At 34.4% G+C, this 21,116-nt stretch overlaps 3 protein-coding genes and 1 pseudogene across 3 annotated transcripts; 1 reads left to right on the top strand and 3 right to left on the bottom strand.

Annotated features, from left to right (window-relative positions):
- Window positions 1-778: 778 nt before the first annotated feature.
- On the top strand, window positions 779-3,940 carry LOC110423044 (tryptamine 5-hydroxylase-like). Its single transcript, XM_021437143.2, has 2 exons — window positions 779-2,081; window positions 3,125-3,940. Exons 1-2 carry the CDS (start codon window positions 1,152-1,154, stop codon window positions 3,743-3,745), a joined length of 1,551 nt encoding a protein of 516 aa, XP_021292818.1. The 5' UTR covers window positions 779-1,151; the 3' UTR covers window positions 3,746-3,940.
- Window positions 3,941-4,305: 365 nt separating this feature from the next.
- Window positions 4,306-6,963, bottom strand: LOC110423045 (multidrug resistance protein). Its single transcript, XM_021437144.2, has 5 exons — window positions 6,456-6,963; window positions 5,701-5,838; window positions 4,917-5,003; window positions 4,717-4,764; window positions 4,306-4,452 (listed from the first exon to the last, which is right to left on the bottom strand). The coding sequence occupies exons 1-5, from the start codon at window positions 6,747-6,749 to the stop codon at window positions 4,306-4,308; spliced, it is 714 nt and encodes a 237-aa protein (XP_021292819.2). The 5' UTR covers window positions 6,750-6,963.
- Window positions 6,964-7,725: 762 nt separating this feature from the next.
- On the bottom strand, window positions 7,726-9,249 carry LOC110423574 (GRAS family protein RAD1 pseudogene; annotated as a pseudogene).
- A 1,299-nt stretch (window positions 9,250-10,548) lies between these two features.
- On the bottom strand, window positions 10,549-13,584 carry LOC110423310 (putative carboxylesterase 11). Its single transcript, XM_021437497.1, has 2 exons — window positions 12,741-13,584; window positions 10,549-11,426 (listed from the first exon to the last, which is right to left on the bottom strand). Exons 1-2 carry the CDS (start codon window positions 13,388-13,390, stop codon window positions 10,889-10,891), a joined length of 1,188 nt encoding a protein of 395 aa, XP_021293172.1. The 5' UTR covers window positions 13,391-13,584; the 3' UTR covers window positions 10,549-10,888.
- Between the last annotated feature and the right edge of the window lie 7,532 nt (window positions 13,585-21,116).

Below are 21,116 nucleotides of genomic sequence, written 5' to 3'. Positions count from 1 at the left end.
TAATTGAATTAATTTATATTTATTATCAACATGTTAGGAACTTAATGGGTCACACACATAAGGTGAATTCTTGAAATTAATTTGACTTCAATTGGATGTGATCTAAATTAATTTCAATTAAAGTAGTCCATGACTTAAGGGATTAAAATTTTAATAATATTTCGTTACGTATGATTTAAATCTTTAACAAAAACAAGAGCTTGACTATGAAAGAATACTGTTGAGTGCACAACATTGATACACATATAACAATCATATAGGTAGAAATTGCTAAACACGCAAAAAAAATCTTTCGAATAAAAAACCCCTAAATCAAAATAAATAAAGAACCACAAATACTAAAAGCCCATAATAATTGTTTTTGGTAAAAATAAACCCTAAATCGTGACAAATCCAAAACCACGATAAAAAAAAATACTAAAAAGCCACAAAGCATAAAAGACAAAGAAATCCTAAATTCCAAAATGGTCAAGAGCAAACAAAAACCATCAGCAAGACAAAGCAGAAGCGATTAAAAAAATAAAACCCACGCATAGAGTCAAAAAATAGAGAAGAAATCCCAAACATAGACTAAATCGCAACAAATAAAAAGGAAAATGAAAAGGAACGATACATATAAAAATGTAAGCCAACATAAAGATGGGCAAGCAAAGAATGGCAAAATATCTAATCAAAAGACAAAGAGCAGCCAGAGAATTGGATAAACATAAATGGAAGGAAACTCCGTATGCAAAAATCAAGTCCACAAAGAGAATTGGAATGGCACTTGTTGTAACTATTTAGAATCATTATATTTTTTGTGTGTGGATCGTAAAATTGGGCACATCCCATTTTGAACTTAAATTTCGGACATAAATATACATAAGAGCCAAGACAAGATAGAATGCTTGGACAGCTCTGCACCTGTATCTTTAAGTTGTAGAATTCAACTTTGTTAGAATGGTAGTTGGTCTCTATTCAAAGTAGCTATCTATCTGCATCAACATCATTTCTCAAATATACCCCTTGTTCTAACGTGGAACACGCGCAACAAGAGGGTTATTTCAGTCATAACAAAATAGTTCGCCGTCGATATAACCCGTAAAGCCTTTGTGCTTTTCTTCGTATCTAGCTCTTACAGGCCTGATACAATAGTTACTTCCATTAAGCAAATGGACCATTTTACCCCTCAAACCATTTTCCTTTCTCTCCTACTCTTGCTTGTCCCCCTCTACTTCATCCTTTACAGACGAAAGTTGGATGCAAACTACAGGTCGAAGCTAAACTCACAGTCAAGGTCAGTAGCGCCACCCTCACCGACAAGACTCCCCATAATTGGTCACCTTCACCTCCTCACTGACATGCCACATCACACCTTCTCTGAACTAGCTCAAAAACTCGGTCCCATAATCTACCTCCAACTCGGCCAAGTTCCCACCATCGTCGTCTCCTCGGCTCAACTCGCTCGACTGATTCTCAAGACCCACGACCACGTCTTCGCCAATCGCCCTCAACTCGTCTCCGCTCAATACCTTTCCTTCAATTCCTCTGACGTCACGTTTTCCCCTTACGGCCCTTACTGGCGTCAAGCTAGAAAAATTTGCGTCACCGAGCTGCTCAGCTCGAAGCGTGTCAGTTCTTTCAAACTCGTACGAGACGAAGAGGTGAACCGGTTGCTCACGGCGTTGTCAACTCGATCGGAGTCAGAGGTCAACGTAAGCGAGCTTTTCTTCTCCTTGGCGAATGATATCCTATGTCGAGTGGCATTTGGAAGGAGGTTCACGGAAGGGGTAGGGTCAGAAGGGCAAAAGAGACATTTGGCTGGGGTGCTGACCGAGACGCAGGAGCTGTTCGCTGGGCTGTGCATAGGCGACTTTTTTCCCGAGTGGGAGTGGGTTCACTCAGTGAGTGGGTACAAGAAGAGGTTGATGAAGAATTTGGAAGAGTTAAGGAGGGTTTGCGATGAGATAATAGAGGAGCATTTGCGCTGGAGAGGGCAGGAAGGGAACAAAGAGGATTTCGTAGATGTTTTGTTAAGGGTGCAAAAACGGGATGACCTGGAAGTGCCCGTTACAGATGATAATCTCAAAGCTCTTGTTCTGGTAAATATTAATTCCTCCCCCTTTATTTCTGTCTTTTCATTTCCCGGTTTGTAGTTTGCAGTGAGTTGAGTTGGCGTTGGTAATGATGACTCCGTTTGAGTTTAGCGAAGCAGGTATTATATATATCAATATAAGAGGGATGGATGTGGACACTATTGTTGCATGCAGGAGTTTAATAAGATCACGTCGTCTGTCATGGTCGTGGTTTTGTTTTAAAGTCAAGGAAGTGTATTTATCTGATACGCAAAAATGTTAGGCAGGATAATGATGTAAGAACAAAGAGGTATTAATTAATATAGGACCAGTCTTTCCCTTCATCCGTCGGCCACGGCCTTTTACATTTTTGACCTGAGAACACCATATTCGTGGTTAGGTACTGCTTGGGGACGACTTTAGGTGTTTAAAAGGTTTCAACTTTCAATTAATTTTGAGTGTTATTTTAATAACTTTAATAACTATTAATTACTTGAAGTAAGTGAACAATTTTATCAATTACGTCAACCTATGTCGCGTACAAAGTTTTGTATTTTTATTCAAGTACATAAAAGCATTTTTTGTGAATAAAAAATAACAATTACATTTTATGAATTTGATACCGCGGAATACGGGCTTAGGACACCTCCTATTGCTGGTCCTACAGGCTGTATTATTGAGTCTAGTACCATAGTTTTTTTTCTGTAAGCCTGGAAATTTGTGCAGTACTCAACTACTTGTTGAAATTTTATTAATAAAGTAAGTAAAACGCACATGAAATAAATTTCACCAGATAAAGGCATTAATTCACTTGCATATTTTCCACGGATGCAGAGCCTACTACCATAGTTGTTCCTAGCATGTAATGGTGATTAAGAGTCAAGCCCAAGAAAACCTAAGGACTGAGACCACACGTGAATGCGTTTGGAGTTTGGACTATGAGCACTGTAGAGTCTTTTCTTTCGTTGCGAAAGATTCGATTACAAAGTGGTCCGGGGTCAGACTTCAGAGTTCATATAGCACAATAGTCAATGATTGAGTTCTCCCTACTAAAATGCATTTTTCAACAGGACATGTTCGTTGCTGGAACTGATACAACAGCTGCAACCCTAGAATGGACAATGACAGAGTTGGCTAGACACCCGGAATTGATGAAGAAAGCACAACGAGAGGTTCGAAGCATTGCAGGTAGAACCGGAAAAGTTGATGAAAGCCATCTACCGCAACTTCACTACATGAAAGCTGCGATCAAGGAGACAATGAGATTGCATCCATCGGTACCTTTACTTGTTCCACGAGAATCCATGGATGAATGCATTCTTGATGGCTACAAAATACCTGCCAAAACTCGAGTCCTTATCAATACCTATGCTATAGGAAGGGACCCGAATTCATGGGAGAGTCCTCTGGAATATAATCCTAAGAGGTTTGAGGATACAGACGTTGATGTCAAGGATCAAGACTTTAGATTTTTACCATTTGGCGGTGGTAGACGAGGTTGCCCTGGTTACACCTTTGGTCTGGCAACAGTTGAGATTGCACTTGCTCGGCTCTTGTTTCATTTTGATTGGGCATTGCCTCAAGGTGTTGGCACTGATGATGTGGACCTTAATGAGATTTTTGGTCTAGCTACAAGAAAAAGAAACCCTCTAGTACTAGTCCCAACGGTGAACAAAGGACTACCGATTTAATTGGAATAATGAATTGATGGTCAAAAGTGAGCTCCTGGGGTCATATTGATAAAAGTAGTTCTCTTTCAATTGCTGTCGTCCATCTAATAATGTTTTAATATTTATAACAAAATAATTCTCCCCTATGTAATGTTCCCAGTGCTCACCGGATATTTCATTCCATAAAGTGGTAATATACTTCAAGTATTTGATATATGTGCAGAATATGCTTGATTGGCACTTAGAAGTTACTGACAGAAAATTCATGCTCAATAAACATGGATCCAAGACCAAAACTTTGCAGCAGGTTTTTGGTGCTCATCACTTTTGCTTGGCACATTCCTGTAGCTCATGAAGCATCCATATCCAGGACCAATGACTATCACAATCAAATGGCTAGTCTATCCTCAACCTCTAACCCTGGTAAGTGAAACAAAAGTAGAAGAAAAATCATTCCAACCCGCCAATGAAATCAAACTAAGGGCAACACATAATGATAAAGACGGTCTCGCACTTCAAAAACTATGGCAGTGAAATATTTATTTAACTTTCTTTCTTTTAACTACTAATATCCACTACACTTACTTGGTTTTTTCTGCAGTTTTTTCCTCTGACTCCTCATCTGAGCCAGAATTTAGCGCTGTTATCTTTCCAAAAGAATCTTTTGCATCGCCAAAGAAGTCTTTCACTTTATCAAGAACTGTTTTAAGCTGGTCTTGTGTTGGAAGCTGAAATCAATTTGGAATAAAAGCATATTAGGAGTAGAAAAAGGGAAATTTTTGTAATTCAAATCTGAATGGAAAATCAAAAGCAGAAAAGAACTAGTAGACCACAGCTGTAAAAAAAGTTCTAATATAAACTCAGTCTATACTGCCAGCTAAAATCTTAACACTTCTCCAAGAATCTGGTAACTAAAATTAACTAAGAGTTAAGACAAGTAATGTAGAGTTTGATAAGTTAGAACGATAGAACCCAAAAAATTTTATGCTCACCTCGATAACATCATTGGTAGAAAGCGCAGATCTCACGTTACCATTTTCCTGTACATTTAGAGCACACAATTCAGAAAATGAATTGGCGAATTTCTCCATCATCTTATTGGGGATAAAATGAATAGTTTTGACCATAATTAGGAAAACCAACCATCAACTAAATTTTATATAATATAGGATGGGAGTAACAGGAACTTTACAACAAGTTTGTAGCCATATCTGAAGTCAGTTGCAGATTGCAATACACGGAATTGTTTAAAAGCTGTCTTTTGTATCTCCTTCTCATCCTATTCGAAAAGAGGCCCAGTAGTCAGCACACTTGAAACTAGGTTGAAAATAATGCAAAGTCAAGATACAAAAGTTATCTCTGGTAAGTGAAACATAAATATGTTATCAAAATGGTGCTAAAACTGGTAGGAATTCTATTAACATCAAAAGGAAAAGCTTCAAATCTCATAATAAATATAGTCATGAGGGTTGATCTGCTAAAAACCCAAGTATTCAAACTAAGTTCTTTCCTTACAGCATAGACTAATACAAAACAACAAACTAGAACAACAACTTGGAGGTGATTTCCAAAATGTAGATTTTAGATTCCATGAGTCCATAGAGTTTGACACTAACATTCTGGAATCAAGTCATCATTCCTTAGAGCAGAAAGCGTTATCTCCTCATTTGTCGCAAAAAAGGACATACATGCATTATGCATTCTAAAAAAAGGAATAGCAATAAGTAATGACAGAGTTAAAGATCACATTACGCTAACTTCTTTGTCCTTACGAAATACTGAAGAAAGTAAAAGCATTTAATAGCCCCCCAAAAAATGAAGAAAACCAAATAGCAACGTAACTATAAAATAAAAAAGAGGCTGGCAGTTACTCTGGACCAAACAATCATATCCATAAAGACTAAACAACTCTCGATTCTTAGAAACATAATTATCTTATGAAGAGACAATATCAAGGTATAGAGAATTTAGTTTACTCTGTATATAACTGCTGCAAGATTTCTAGCAAGTGTATCTTTGTAGATGTATTTTCCGAGGAAATTATCCTTTGCTGCCACCATGATTTTAGCAGTGGTGCCACCTGTTATGAGACTAAGCGGGTACCAAAGATTGACCTGCAACGAGAGTAATGAGACTTTAACTCAACGAACATGTGACTATTCTACAATTTCTTCTAAAGTTCAGATTAAGTAAAAAAATTCATAGCATACAGATGAAAATCTATGGATTTCTTTTTCCAACAGGTGGATGGTTAGCACCAAGCCCAGATGAGGTTAACGAGATCTTAAGGAGTAATTTTCTTTCTCTTGTCCATGACTCCGTCTTGATATGGGTTTTCCAGAAAAAAAATTGCAGCAACCACTAAAGCAAAAGTGTAAAACATTATAAATAAAGGTTGAAACTATAAGCTTGAGCCTACTTGGCCTGAGCAATTAAGCTGCTATAAAAGAGAGCTGTTGTCGTATTAAAATTATTTTAAATACTATCTAAGATATTTCTATCCATCAAAAAGTTTAATTGATATTAGCTATCAACACATCAATGCAACTTTGTTTTTAAACTCAAACTTAAATACAGAACCTTTTTTTTTTACCTCTGCCTCAACTTTACTTTTCTATTTCAGGTTGTCAATTTGCAATTATACAAGAACCTTGTAACTCCAACAGAAGATTGGAAGAAAGGATAAATAAACAAAAGAAAGCCCCTAATGAAATGAAGAAAAGAGACGAACACCAGCCATGCGGATGAAGATGACAAAGCGAGGGTTGCCATCGTCTTCAATCTTAGGCATAGGAGGAGGCGGAGGCCTTTGAAACTGACGAGCTGCCATTCCTTTTTTCCCCTTGGCTTCTACCACCAGCATCCCTCCTCTCTGTTGCCGTCTCTGACTCTGCTGCTGCCACGTCGTTGTTCTGGAACTGAAGAGCGAGTGCTTCACCAACCCATCGAGTGATTCGTGGTGGGTTCTTGAAGTACTCGACAAAGGAAGCCTCACCAGCGCATTTAGCGACATACCCACCTCCATTTTTGACACACAAAACCGTTTCCTTCCTCTTTTTTTTTTTTTTTGCCTTCAAAACTTTTCGTGTCTTGATAACTGCTAACTGTCTTTTCTTCTTTGAAAATTGGGATGAGATTATCTGTGGAGTGGGTCTTATCCACGCCCTCAGAATTTCTGAGGAAAAGACAGTGGGGAGAGAGGTCCATACACTACAGAATATCCACCGGACACGTGGCCTTACATGGTTTAACAGGTTAGTAAGAACTCTGGGTCCAACCTAATGGAGTTCTTCTTCGAGACGGTGCGTTTTAACGCATGAGCCAAACTGTATGCCGCCAAGTTGTTCGACCAAATGCCTCTCGATGCTCAGTTTGCATCATTTAAAGCGGAGATAAGTGGGGTTTTTTTTTTAATTGGAAGAAAAGAATTTAAATATTTTTTAAATAAAAACCATACATCAATTAATAAATAAAATACTCAAATGTGAAATAAATGAAGTTTTAATTATAAATATTCTTAATTGTTAGATAAATATATTTAATTTATTTTAATTTATAATATAAACATAGTGATCAATGATCAAAGAATTTCATAAAAAATAATCAATAATATGAATTAAGAATGCTCAATTAATAATAAATTAAAAGCATTAAAATTTCATCTGATAGTAACTTTTTAATAGATAGAAATTAATTTGATGTATTGGTTAAAAACAAACGTTTATAATTTTCTTTCACGCACTTAATAACACAAGAATGTTACATAAAATGGGCTTGATGTCCTATTTATTCACGTTACTTTATTATCTTTATTTTCAAAGTTTTTTTTTTTTTTTTTGATTTGGTGAACTTAAACCAAAGTAGCAGTTGTTTCCCCATGTGAGATCACTATTGCTCCATGCCTTCCACAACCCCCAGGTTACTTATCGCAGATGGGCTTTTCATCTTTCTTTAGTAGTCAAGTAACATCATTCCTCGTTCAGAGTCCTTGAATCAAAAGGTTATTTCCAGCAAGAAGCTGCAATAATGGGCTTTGATTTCCAGCCGAGAACCAAGCACCCTTTATCTTCCACAATCGTGTTACCCTCACAAACCTTAATCTTTTCTAGCCACTGCTTTGCCTGCGTTATCATCTTGATAGGCGCAGGTTGGAAACCAGCCCGGCTCATCCTCCTTCGCCATTGATCAACCCTTTCATGCCTTTCAATTCTATCTGGCCCCTCACAGCTTACAATGTTCTTTATCTCTTCTGCAAAATAGAATTGCTCCATTTTGGCACGTCTAGTGTCATACTTGGGCAGCATTGCGTCTAGCGAGTCAAATATAGCTGAATAATAATGCAATGCTTCCATGAATCTGCCAAGAAAGAAAGGCCCGTTATGACTCGAGTCTTGCTCTACTAGAATGAGAAGCTTGGGAGATAATTCACGGAGCTTTTGTAGAACTGAGTTTAATGCTCCTCGGCTCTCTTTCACTACACAATGCAATTGAAGAATGCTGTTGATGACCAAGGCCTCATCACCCGATGTGTTGAAATCTTCAGGTTTCAGGTTTTCTAAATTGCTTTCCACGACGGAAAACTCAAAGTTCAATTTCAAGCTTTTTGCATAGTGCTCTAGATCATCCCCAATTGCTTGGAGGCGTTCAGAGCAGGTTCCGACTCCTGTTATTCGAAGACGTTTAGGTGGGTGGCCTGCACGGTGGACTAGGCTCTGCATTAAGTGGCACCATTGGTGGCCACGGGGCAGGCCAAGTGTCATACCTAAGTCCACAACATGAACAAAACTCTCTCCCTCAAAGGCTTCCAATATTGATGCATTCGCTACAAAATGACCGAATTGGATTTGCGGACATAATTCATAGACAAGGCTTAAGGCTTCATCTTTCTCAAATGTAGCAGCCTTTGCTTTTGCAAGTGCTCCTACCACTCCAACCGCCCTTTGTGGTTGAACCAAAGCGAGACGGTCAGCAAGTCCCTGGACAAAGCAGGAAGCAACTCGCTGGAATGAAGTTCCAAAGGCAAGGGCATTAGCCCTGAGCTCTGACAGTAATGCTGAAGCATGTATTTTGTCACGATAAGCCACTGCCTCCGCACAAGTAATGAGTTGTTGGAGCAGTCTCATCCCTTCTCCACCCTCTTCTTCCTTGATTTCATTTTCGTCGCCTCCCGTCATGGCAACAGCTGCTTCTTCCATAGCCACGATTGTTAAGTATCTCTGCGCGTAAGCCCATACATGATCCCGGAATTGGAGTCTTGGCAATCTAGTCAAGCTATTAGTACTTCCGTCGCTGTTGTCGCTGTTACCGTTGCTACCAATGGATACATCCATAAGGTGTTCTTGCTTTAACCTTTTATGGTTTCTAGTTTCATAAAAAATTGGCCAATTCTGATAAATTGGACAACTAAAGGGATAAATTTGAATGCCTGGTAAATTGAGATCAAAAGTCATCACTTCACTGCTTTTGTTATCACCATAGAGCCGAGGTCGCAATCGCAGAACAGGCTCCATAGCTTTGATCCTCTGAAGAACTAATCTGACGTGCAAGGGCTACTTATGTGTGCTCATTTGTTGAGCGAACCTTTCGAAGTCATACCTTCAATCCAAAGCCTATAGAAAGTACACAAGATAATGATTTTTAAAAGGTGTCTTGCTTTTGCTGGGCATAGACAATGTGAACACAGTGCAATTGGAGTATATTTCCTCCCTATCATTTTCGTGGAATCCTTGGAATTTCGAATTTTACGTTGTCTTTCTAGTATCTCATTTTTGTACACCTTAGAAGTTGCTTCCCTACGTGAGTGGCAGCTTATAGATATGCCTTATACTCCCAGACAACCTTGGAACTTCGTTTAAATGTCGCTTCCTTCATCAGGTACTTAACAAGGTTCAACCAAATTAATCTTGGGGCTAGCTGAACCACAAGTCAAACCAAAAAACTAAGTCTTCACCCTTTATTTATCTCAAGTTGTTTTTGTTTTTTTTTTTGGTTTTTCAGCTTTTGTCTTAAATATCGTCAACAACTAGACTGTCTTGTTAACGATAGAAGTAGGCAATGATAGCAATTGGGACGCGGTTGCCAACTTACTTTGATTTCCTTGTAATCTGTCACTATTCTTGTATACAGATTAACTAAAACACATCTTTCTGCCGTCTTGTGAGATTGTTGTTGCAAAAGGCTAATATAAAATACAACTAGGATTACTTTATCGAAAGTGTTGGGTAATGATTGGTAGATGCTTGTGCAATGGGGTTCCAAGAAAATCGCATAGGATATTCCTTTTGATGCATGAAGAAATATCCATTAAGAAAGATGGTATAGATACAAGCCTGGCATGGCATCGGCAAGATAAGCAATACATGCTTAGTACCGGCTGATTAATTTATTTTATTTTCGTCAGCAGGACCAAGTGACAGTTTCAGCCAAAGAGAGAAACAGTTGAGTAAGAGCACATTGTTGTGAGTGTTGATGGGCGCAATTTTAAAATTTAAAATCACAAAGAAAAGGAATAATAATGTTAGAAAAATTGAGAAACAAATGAAAATAAAATAAAGCAAGTAAAAATATTAAAAGGTTTGAAGTGCGGTATTATTATCTTTTAAATATAATTTTTATTTTTTTGAAATATAAAATTAAGAGTAAAAAAACTGTAACGGTTATCTTTCAAGATTCAATAAACTTGAAGTTGAGAAAGAAAAAATCTTAAAAAGAAAATTTTAAATTTTTTAAAATCTAACTCAATCATGTGTGCACACCAACTTATTTATTTTTATTTTCATATATAAAGCATTCACTTTTGTTATATCTTGATAATATGGGATGTTTAATCCTTATGAAATACACTATTTTCTAACAAATAATGATCTCATTTAGTTTATTCTCACATATAGTATTAGACATCTCACTATTGAGGTAAAGAATATGAACAAATGAATATTCCTAGTGAACTGTAACGAGGAAGAGATTGCATCTGAAAACCTAAGGAATTAGACAAACACCTCATTTGTACAAAAAGAGGACAAGCCCCTCACCCTGATAGGCTACTGAATAAACGATTCCGCAGACTTAACCTGAAACTCTATTCCTCCTGATACAAAATTACTGACTCTTTTGCTCTGATGCTATTTTTTCACCCTTAACTTGTTTCTCTTCATTTTTGATCTATCAATAAGAAAACTCATGGCCTCTATGTGATATATACTTCTTGACCCATATAGCAATATCTTCTGCACATGCTTGTGCTTGTGGCGTCTGGAGGAGCACATTAAGTGTGGCAAATTCATGAATAGCATCCTTGTATTCAAGAAGGGGAGCGTCTATCTTAACTTTTCGAAGTTCTTCAGAGTAAGCAATTGCCCGATCCCTCATCCAGTCTTTCTCGGCCACAACTGTCAGTGTTGGGGGCATGAATTTCAGTGGAGGCTCTCTCCCTGGGATTAAAGGGTTGCCAGCTGGATGATCTAGGTCGAAGTTTTCCTCTGGCAGAAAAAGTTTCCACGCCAGCATGCACATAGACTTGTCATAGAAGTAGGAGTTTGCCAGTTTAATTTCAGAATTTGTGGGATTGCTCCCAATGAAAAATGGATACATCAAGACTTGTGCCACCACCTTGACAGGATCCAAGAGCTTTCCAGCCTCAACAGCCTTCCGAGCCAGATAGTCTGCTATGTTTGCACCACAGCTTGCCCCAAGTAGTACACACCTGCTTTGATGACAAGACCAAGTTAGTCAATTACTACCTTATAGAACAGGAAACAAGAGAAAAGGTGAATGGAAAATTATTACCAGAAGCTAGAAATGAAAGTGAAGGAGAGTTAGTAATCATGTTTCCAAGCAAGTTAGATTGACTAGCCAGCATGATACTACTAACAAACAAGGCATAAATGTTCATTACAACACCCTTTTGGAGTAGGAGAATAGGACTAGTATGAAAGTTAACGAATCTCAATGAGAAAGTCAGAAGAATTGTCTTCAAAACTTCACTCAAGCCCCCAGGATATTGTTTCTTATCATGGAAAATGGAAACTGAATATGTCATGTCCCTATTTAAACAATGCTATAAGTTTTCTGCAGTTCTAAAGTTTATTGTGGAAGTTCCGGGCAGATGGTACCAAATTTAAGCTAACTCATGGTACTTAACTTGGTGATGTGCAATTTGACAAGGCTTTGTTCAGTGTTTATTTCTCCTAAAAGGTAGCTACCAAAATGTTTGAAAGAGTTACAAGCAAGGGACATTACTCCATCATCTTCTAAACGTAAGAGCAGGTTCATCTGTCCTAAAATTCTAGTAAAAAGTTTATTGTATTTGGTCATCGTAAACACTACACATTTAAAAGCTCGATTTTACTTTGGTTGCAATTTGTTACCGTATGAAACTTCAAATATCAGTTTCTACTTGTTTTGTTTGAAACTACGTTAGGTAAGTTGAGTCATCTGAACTTCAATACTCTCTACTTTACAATGGGCTTATTATCTTTCTCTCAAGCCACATTCTTAATAGTTTCTCAGACTAGGGGAATTTAGTCACTAAACAAGAAATGTAGAGCCAGAGGAACGAAAAGGGGACCTTTTTCAGATTGTTTTGACTAGACATTGCAGTCAAGAATTGGCCTTTCCAGAAAATTAGCAAATCCACAATCAAACGGTTGTAATTCTAGGCCTTAATCCCACCCAATCCCCATGCTTGAAGTATCAACTCTTTTAAGTCTAAGCTCATTCTTTGAGAACGAACGGATGATATTGTTCTCTTGATTAATGCATTTATGTTAACCACAAGAATTGACATCATGCTCTGTAACCCAAACAGAGTTTGGGTCTTATGGGAAACAGAAACTCAATGCATCTAAGGTTTGATAGGAATTTTCAACTGAATTCTCTTATGGTTACTCTTGATTGTAACTTCACTTCAAATTAAGAAGAATAAACATGAACATAGTTCATTAGTCTAACTAATTCCTCATCCGTCGAAGGAATGAAACTGAATCAAATTGATTAAAGTAAAGAACTGAAAACATACCTTGAGGGATCTCCATGAGCAGCCAACCAAGGCTCAACCATAGACGCACCAAATCCATCAAAAACATGAGCATCTATTTTTCTTCTCCCATTCCCAATCCATCTCCCACACCCTGCCAAATTCGCCTGCTTCCCTAACCAATTCAACACCTTCAAACCATCCTCAAACGCCGCCGGGTACCTACTCTCTGGTGCCAGCCTGTAGCCAACCGCAACCACGATCACATCACAAAGCTTGGCAATCCTCCTACAAAACACATCATTCCCCACACTATCATTGCTTCCACCAACAAAAGCCCCGCCGTGGAACTGTAACATCACCGGTAGTTTCTTGTGTTTTTTTCCTGTCCGAGGACAGTAACCTCTGTAAACAAAATTAACATCTTTGTTGTCGTTGTCCTCGTTTGAGTTAACAACCGTTTCTGGAAGGAATATGCGGACGCAAAGCGATGAGTAGGGATCGATGTGGATGTCCTTGGTGGCAACTCCATCATTGAAAGAAGGGTTGCTGGGGATGGTCGGTTCCTCATGACGTGAAGTTATGCCAAAAGGATCAACATTGTGAAGAGGAGCTTGTGTTAGATTATTTAGCTTGTGTCTTTGCTGAAACTTGAAGAAGATGCTACTGAGTTTCACCGTTAAGCTTGGCATGTTTTTACGAAACAAGAAAACCGTTGAAGGAGGGTGGAGTTCAAGACTTGTGGGATTGTGTAGACGTCAGTGATGACCCTTGGGAGGTAGACGGATTCAATTTCTTGAAACCTTGCAGACGGGTCTAGGATTTTTTGGTGGCTGCCCTGGCTTGTAGTCAGAGCAGAAGCTTCGAAAAATGCTGCTTCCTGTAATTCTTTGATTCCACACTTGAATTGAATTGGTTTGAGAATGAAATTTCGTTATTATATGTACCTATTTGTACACTTAAATTACATATCAGAGTCAAATTAGGAATAGAATTTTTACTGCCTCTAATTAGGAATTTTAACTCAAACTCTAATTACGAGTTTAAACCCGACTCATGTTTTAACAATATCTCAGGCTTTTCTTCGAGGAAAAATAGATTTGATTTTACAAAGGTACAATATGCGGAAGCAAGGGAGTTTGGGAATGAAACTTTGTGGAAGAGTAGAGGATAATTGCTTTATCAGCGCCAATTTTGATCTTCGTTGGCATGTGGGACCTGCTTTAATCAACACCGCCTGCTTAATCATTAGTTCATCAAACAGGGAAGCTTTTGATTTAAACTTGATAATTTTGTATTCCACAAGAATATCGTATCAATTTAAATGGATTTGAGTTTAACCTAATTGTATTTTGTATATTAATTATTATTGGTTTAATTCGTTTAAAATATATATATATTTATATATATTATTGTGTATTAAAATAATTTATGATTTGTTTGTTATTTATTTATTTAATTATATTCACATGTCATGTAGATATGTTTAGTACATCATTAAAAATTATTTATTGATATATATAAATATAAATATTTATATTATAATTAAGATTTATTGATGTTGAATTATATTATATTATGATATTTATAATATTTTATTATGAATTTGAGTAATAATATAATTATTTTTGAATTATACATATCTTAAATAAATTGTGTCAATTGTATGTTAATCCTATTAATCATGTTATTCATGTCATCTCATATAAAATTTAATCTTACAAATTTAATAAATATTATGTCATATCCAATTGTATTAGTCAATTATTAAACATTTTCATATATGTATTTAAGATCCTAATATAATTAAATGTCATGTTTATAATTATCTGAATAACTATTAATACTTTAAGTTACATGATAAATATATGAAAAAACAAATTGCAAGATCTAATTGTATTTCTTTCTCTTGTTCCGAATTTATATTTTACAAGGACTGGAAGACAAATGATTTTATGTGCTGAGTTGTTGGCAGCCACGTCTCGCTAGCCAGAATTCTGTTTCCATTTCATGTGGCTGCCATGTGTTTTCTTGTTAACATTTTGTGGTGGCATCCCAGTCTGGGTCCAGTCTCCACACATGCGCAGGACCTCTCTCCTCCTTTCTTTCTGCTGTTAAATACCCTTCAAATATTTTCTTTAAATAAAATTTTCGAAAGCTCAATTTCTTCCCCAAATTTATGTGGTTTGGGATTTTATATGCCGACAATTTTACTACACAGCCATGTTTTATATATTATCAAATCCAACCCTTCTATCAATTACGGTTAAAATTTTTTAAAAATATTAAATTAAAATTTTGAAATATGAAAAATAAAATTTAAGAAATCAAAATTTATTTTTATTATACAATTTAAAATCATATATTTCAAAAAAAAAATCAATGACATTTAATAGTGGAGGAATAAGGAACCAGGGCCGCGGCAAGTCTTTGATGAAGCTATGAGACATTCGAGATGACTGCCCCAAATCTCTGACACATAGCATCACAAATATTTATTATAGCGAGTAATAAGTTACTAATTTTGCTCTAAACATACTACTATGTACCCGTATCCATGTATTTTTACTATAATCTCACATTTTAAATACAAAATTTTATAAATAAAGTTAATATTTATTTTGTAATTTGCTGATATAAAATTCTTAATAATTTGATGTAATATTTTAAATTTATCTATTTTATATTTAAAATTTAAAGTATTTTACTATTCAAAAATTTTTAGAAATATAAAGACTTTATTTTAATATTTTTAATAATTTCAAAAATCAAAACGCTTATTTAATGTATAAAACTTGATATAATCTAACTCTTTTATAGTTGTAGTACCAAGACTTTGATTAATTTTTCTTTTTATTTTAATTTTTGTAATGACTACCTTTTTTAGTAAAGTTCTAATGGGCTTTTTGGAAAATTATGTTGAAAATTAAGTTTAATTTAAGAAAATATTTATTATATTATTCATTCGATTAGATCGGTACTCATAGGCCCAAAAGACCATCAATAACCCTGAACATTCTCAACTATACCTTTGGACCTGCAAGATATGGGGCACAGGCAGTTTTCAGTACGGAAATGGTACTGATAAAACTGGGTTTAGGCCTAATTCCAATTGAAGACAAACGCATGTATGGAGTCCAAGTTGAATAGAAAGGTTCCATGAGCTTTCAACCAAGCGGCACACATTACCCGAGGCCCATTCGCTAGCCCAAACTTGGATTTAAGGGGAAAAAGGTAAGGGGGCGTTTGGTTGATAGTAAGTGCGGGACATTTGCAAGAAAGCACATTACAGCGTTTGATTGATGTTTTGGGGATGAAAAAGTAATCCCTCATCAAATGGAAAGTAAAAAAAAATTTTATTCCCCAACTTAACCTCCCAACGTTTCTCTTCTTCTTCTTTAGTTCTTCACTTTCTCCCTTCCTACCTTTTTCTCCTTCTTTTCACCTTGCTCTCTTCTCCTTTTTCTCACCGCCGGTAGGAAGGGTAGCTCGTCACCAATACATTTAGGTCAATTTTCATTGCCAAATTCGAAAATTGGAGAGATTGGACTTTGAGTTTTATGAAACCCTAATTCAAAGTTTCAAAAAAATTTAAAAGTGTTTTGAGAAAAACTTATGTTTTTTATATAAAAAATAGTTTAAAATGGAGAAAATTTACTAAAAAATTGAGAGGATTTGAGAGGAAAAGGTGTTTGGGTTATAAAGGATTTAACCTTTATATAAAGGTCAAATCCTTTATAGTCAAATTTTAATATAAAGGATTTGAACTTTTATAAAAAATATATAATTTGACTATAAAGCATTTGACCTTTATATTAAAATTTGACTTTTATATTAAAAATTATAAATTTATTCAACTTATATATTTTTAATACATAAAGATAATTTTATCAATTTACCTTACATTCTCGAGCTTACAAACTAATCACTACAATATAATTCATTCAACAATCACATTCCCTACAATGATTGTTTTGCTTTCTTATGCCAAATGCTGCAAAGTTATATTCCTAGTAATAATCACATTCTCAAAAATTATATTTCCAATAATATACCATATGCAACCTAAGTGAAAGGATAATAAAAATCAGAACATTTGTGCTACATAATTATTTTGTTAAAAAAGTCAACTTAAAAAGTAATTTTCAATGGAAAAATGCTAGTCGGCCTTTTGGACTTTAAGCATGGTTTTGACTTGGTAGATGTTGAACATCCTCTTGTCCCCTCGAAGTAAGTCTAATAACATATAACAAAAAAACATGAGAGACAAGTCCACCTATCTTTTAGCTTCGCATTTAAAATTATACGAACAAAGAAAATGTTGAATGCATGAAAGAATCTTTCTTCTTAAGACTAATTTGTTACTTGTGTGATGTATTCGGGATGATAATATTTTTTTTTCAATTGAGTTGAGAATACTTTGTAAAATGGATATGCATAGTAATTATATTATTATATTTAATTGTTGGTGTACATTGACATGAAAATATATTATTTTACAAAATATATAATTATTGTTATTGTAATCATCATTTCTTGTATTTTTTATTATTAATTTTTATATAATATCATCTTTTAAATATATTTTTAATATCATATATTTTATTTTTATTTTTTTATTATAATCTTATATATTTTATTTTATTTCTTAATATAATTTTATATATTATATATTTTATTTTAATTTTTTGAAAAGATTATATAAATTTTATTGACAGTCACCATAATTATTGAGAATAATAAAAAGACATCATCGAAATTTATATAAAAAAAATTATAACATTATAAAATGTTTCTAACAAAGTAACAACATTGAAAGGTAAAATTATTTTTAATAATATTACAGAGTACAATACAATTTGATTGTATTGATTTTAGACTGTAATCACATTCATTGCAGTGATTTGTTATAAAATAAATACTGCAATCTAGTTTAATTGAGCATATTACAAGAATATGCTCCCACGTCTTTTGTACCAAACATTACCTAAGGCCATACTTATATCTTAGCAAGACTATGTACGAGTCTATTTTTTTTTCTTTTTCCTCCATCTTGCCATGTTTGCAAATGAACACTATAGTTATGTCGATGGACATATTTAAGTTCCCTTAGATTGTTATTTTATTAGTTAGCATTTTTTATTTTAAAAAGTGAAAAATGGAGAGCATATTTAAATATAAGAAAACTTATTTTTTAAAATTTAAGATTTATAAAAATTAAAATTGAACTTTTATAAATAAAAACTATATAGTTTAATTTGATAAAAGAAAATTATATTATATAATTTGATTCAGTAATTGACATGTATATATATTTATTCTTAAGTAAATAGTTGGATTTAAATTTTTTTAACTTTTAATGTAAAGAAAAGATAATTACATTTCAAGTGCTATTATGCTATTTATTAAATATGACTTAATATTTAATTATAATTGTTAAAAAATCATAAAAAAAGAAAGAAAAAGTAATAATACAAAGTGTTAAGTAAGGAAGTCTTTTTAAATATAGCTATAGATTATGTTAATCTTAAATGAATATATAGTTAACGACTAGTTATGGTTGGATAAGTATATATATATATATATATAAAATTATATTCAAAGGTGAAAAAGAAATCAAGAGGATAATAGGTGGTGACAGTCGTCACCCTTCAATTTTTAATTTTCTTTATCATGTGTATAAAACTTGATATATATTGTATAATTATTTTTATAATTACTCTTTAGTCACGCAAAATCCTGAGTTCATCATTGTACATATTATATTGTTTAAAGAATTAAGTTCAAATTTCTATTATCTTATTTTAATAATAAACAAAACAAATCAAATATGTTAACTCCTTCACCAAGTTGCTTTTCAAAAAAAAAAAAAAATCCTTCACAAAGTTTATCCTAACATCAACTAAAGCTTACAAGGAAAAGAAATTTGAGACATCTAGAAGTAGAAAATTTCACGGAATATATGAAAGCTACTACCTCTTCAATAATAGAAAAGGTAATTGAAGGCTAATTCAATTTTAAGAGCACAAGATATTTCAAATAGTAAATGAAGTGTTAGAGAAGTAATCTGAATTTCTAGAGCAGCCATTAATTAGCAAGCAGCAATCACTAACCACCATAGCTTGAATCCTGATGCTAGCTGCTTTGGTTCCATATATAAAAATACTGTGATTAAATAATAGTCCATTGACATTTGAAACTAAATATACGTGTATGATGTATCATTCAACTAATCGCTTTCCTTTTTGTCAAAAACGTGTAGGAGAAAGTGCTTCCCCGTTGGCTACCTTGAGCACTAAGCAAAAATGTTTGAATTGTTCGCAGAAGATTGAGTTTGATTCAGTTTTGCCCTTCTTTAATTTCTGGATAAACTCACGATTTTCTTTTCTTCTAGTAATTTAATAATAAAAACTACCCTTTCAATTTCATCACGATCGCTTGTTTCTTTGATTAAGACTCTACAGTCGGCTGCAGTGAATATTATTCTCTGAATAGTTTTGCCCTTTGCAATATTGTTTGCCTGCAATCTCCCCGTAGATGTGGACAGCTTTTGAATCCTTTTTTCTATTGACTCAGCGAATCAATAACACGCGCTTTGGCCTTTTAGGGTTTTGCGAAATGGAAATTTATTTAATAATTAAAGAAGCGTTGAAAACTGATGGGTTTTTCGTTTTACAAGTGATAATGGATATATACCTGAAATGATCTATAAAGCTTATCCAATTAACTATTATGGTTAAGATTTTGTGTACAAAACAAATGTGATCATAGCAACGTAAATTATGGAACAAAAAAAATGTGATAAATAATTAATTGGCTGCACCTGTAATCATTTAGCTTAAGCAAATACGCTTTGAGTAATTAATGGGAGATTTATATGTTGAAATTAGTACCGCTACCAGCCACTTGGTATGATCATGCTTTAGCTCCCCTACTTTGTACGATATATAATATTATGGACCATATCATTCAAATTTATACACGATGATTACAGTTTTGAATACTCTTCAAATTATTAGCTATTGCACATCATTACAATTGGCTGCTATGGGATTACTCTTGATAGGGGTTTCTCTTCTTGTCAATGGGCAGTAGGTTTGATCTCAAAGGCAACCAGTGGCTTGCCCTCTGATTTTATGTTCTCTACAGCCTACTGGATTTTTTTAAGCAGTTGGAAGCTGCCATCACTACCGCATGTGGTAGTCTTTTGTAAATTTATAATGAAATGAATTCTATTCTTTCCTTCAAAAAAAAAAAAAAGAAAAGAAAAAGAACATATCGTTTTACTAAAAGAAAAAAGTTTTATTTAGTTTCCTCTTTTTTTCCTTCCATTTCCTTTAACTCTGTATTGGTGCCTGTTTCATTGAAGAAATTCTGTTTTATTCAAGAAAGAAGAAAGAATTTTTGTATGGGAGTTTTCTTAAAATGTTGAACTGCTCAACCGTCAGTATGATCCATAAACTTAAATGGAACTCCTTCACTTTGCATGGGTCTTGTCCCCCACTTGCCCACGTCCAGCTTTGGAAAGGAATTAATTCTTATATTGGATTTAAGTGAGGCTTTACCAACTAAACTCATCATTAACAATATTCAAGAATTTTATCATGTTGTAAATGAAAAGCATGTGGTAAGATAATGTAAATTAAATCCTTGTGGTCGTTTAGATGGAAGTTGGTGCTATACTGTAAATTCAAAACTATGTATTAAAGAAAAGTTAAAAATGAAAAATTGATATCTTCCTATTTTAGTACCCATGTGTGTGTGTATATATACTACTTAAATCCAATAATTGACATCCGTTGAAAAAGTACAACCGTACATACATGCATCTCCTGCTAAAAGGAAAAAACTCCTTTTCTTAAATTTAAAACAAAAAACCCTACTCTTCAAGTCAATCTTTTAATTACAATGTTAATCTATATGTGCAAGTAAACTCTTAAGTTAAACAATTGCCCCAGGAAACCGTGTCATACTTGAATGCCTCACTTATTCTCTTGATTCCATGGGAAAGAAAGAAGGATTTTGACTAAGAAAAGGGAATTAAGTTGGAGGAAGACAAAAAAAGTGCTGTATAGATGCAGAAAGGGCTGGATGCAAAGACATTATTCAATCACAATCATGGAAATACGATTAATCCTCCAAGTGGCATGAATATGAGTATTGTCAAATCTCACTTTTTCTTTTAGACATACCTAGACATATATGTCGGTTCATGGCTTTTTGTACAATATTCCTTTTTGAATTTTTGGCACTCTTAGTTTTATTCTTCCTCAATGGCCCATGGGAGCTGATCACTATTCACATTTGAGGTCAAAAAAGCTTATTTTCACCACTAGATACGAGATAAATACATAAAATTTTAATTGAGTAATTCATTAGTATATCGGATGCATATAATCCTTAATTTTATTCATCTAT

Source organism: Theobroma umbraticum, unplaced genomic scaffold, assembly GCF_002168275.2.
Source record: "Theobroma umbraticum cultivar Fairchild unplaced genomic scaffold, ASM216827v3 scaffold_20.0, whole genome shotgun sequence".
Taxonomy (NCBI): domain Eukaryota; kingdom Viridiplantae; phylum Streptophyta; class Magnoliopsida; order Malvales; family Malvaceae; genus Theobroma; species Theobroma umbraticum.
Note: the sequence above shows the minus strand (reverse complement) of the source record. Positions and strands in the feature narration are given on the sequence as shown.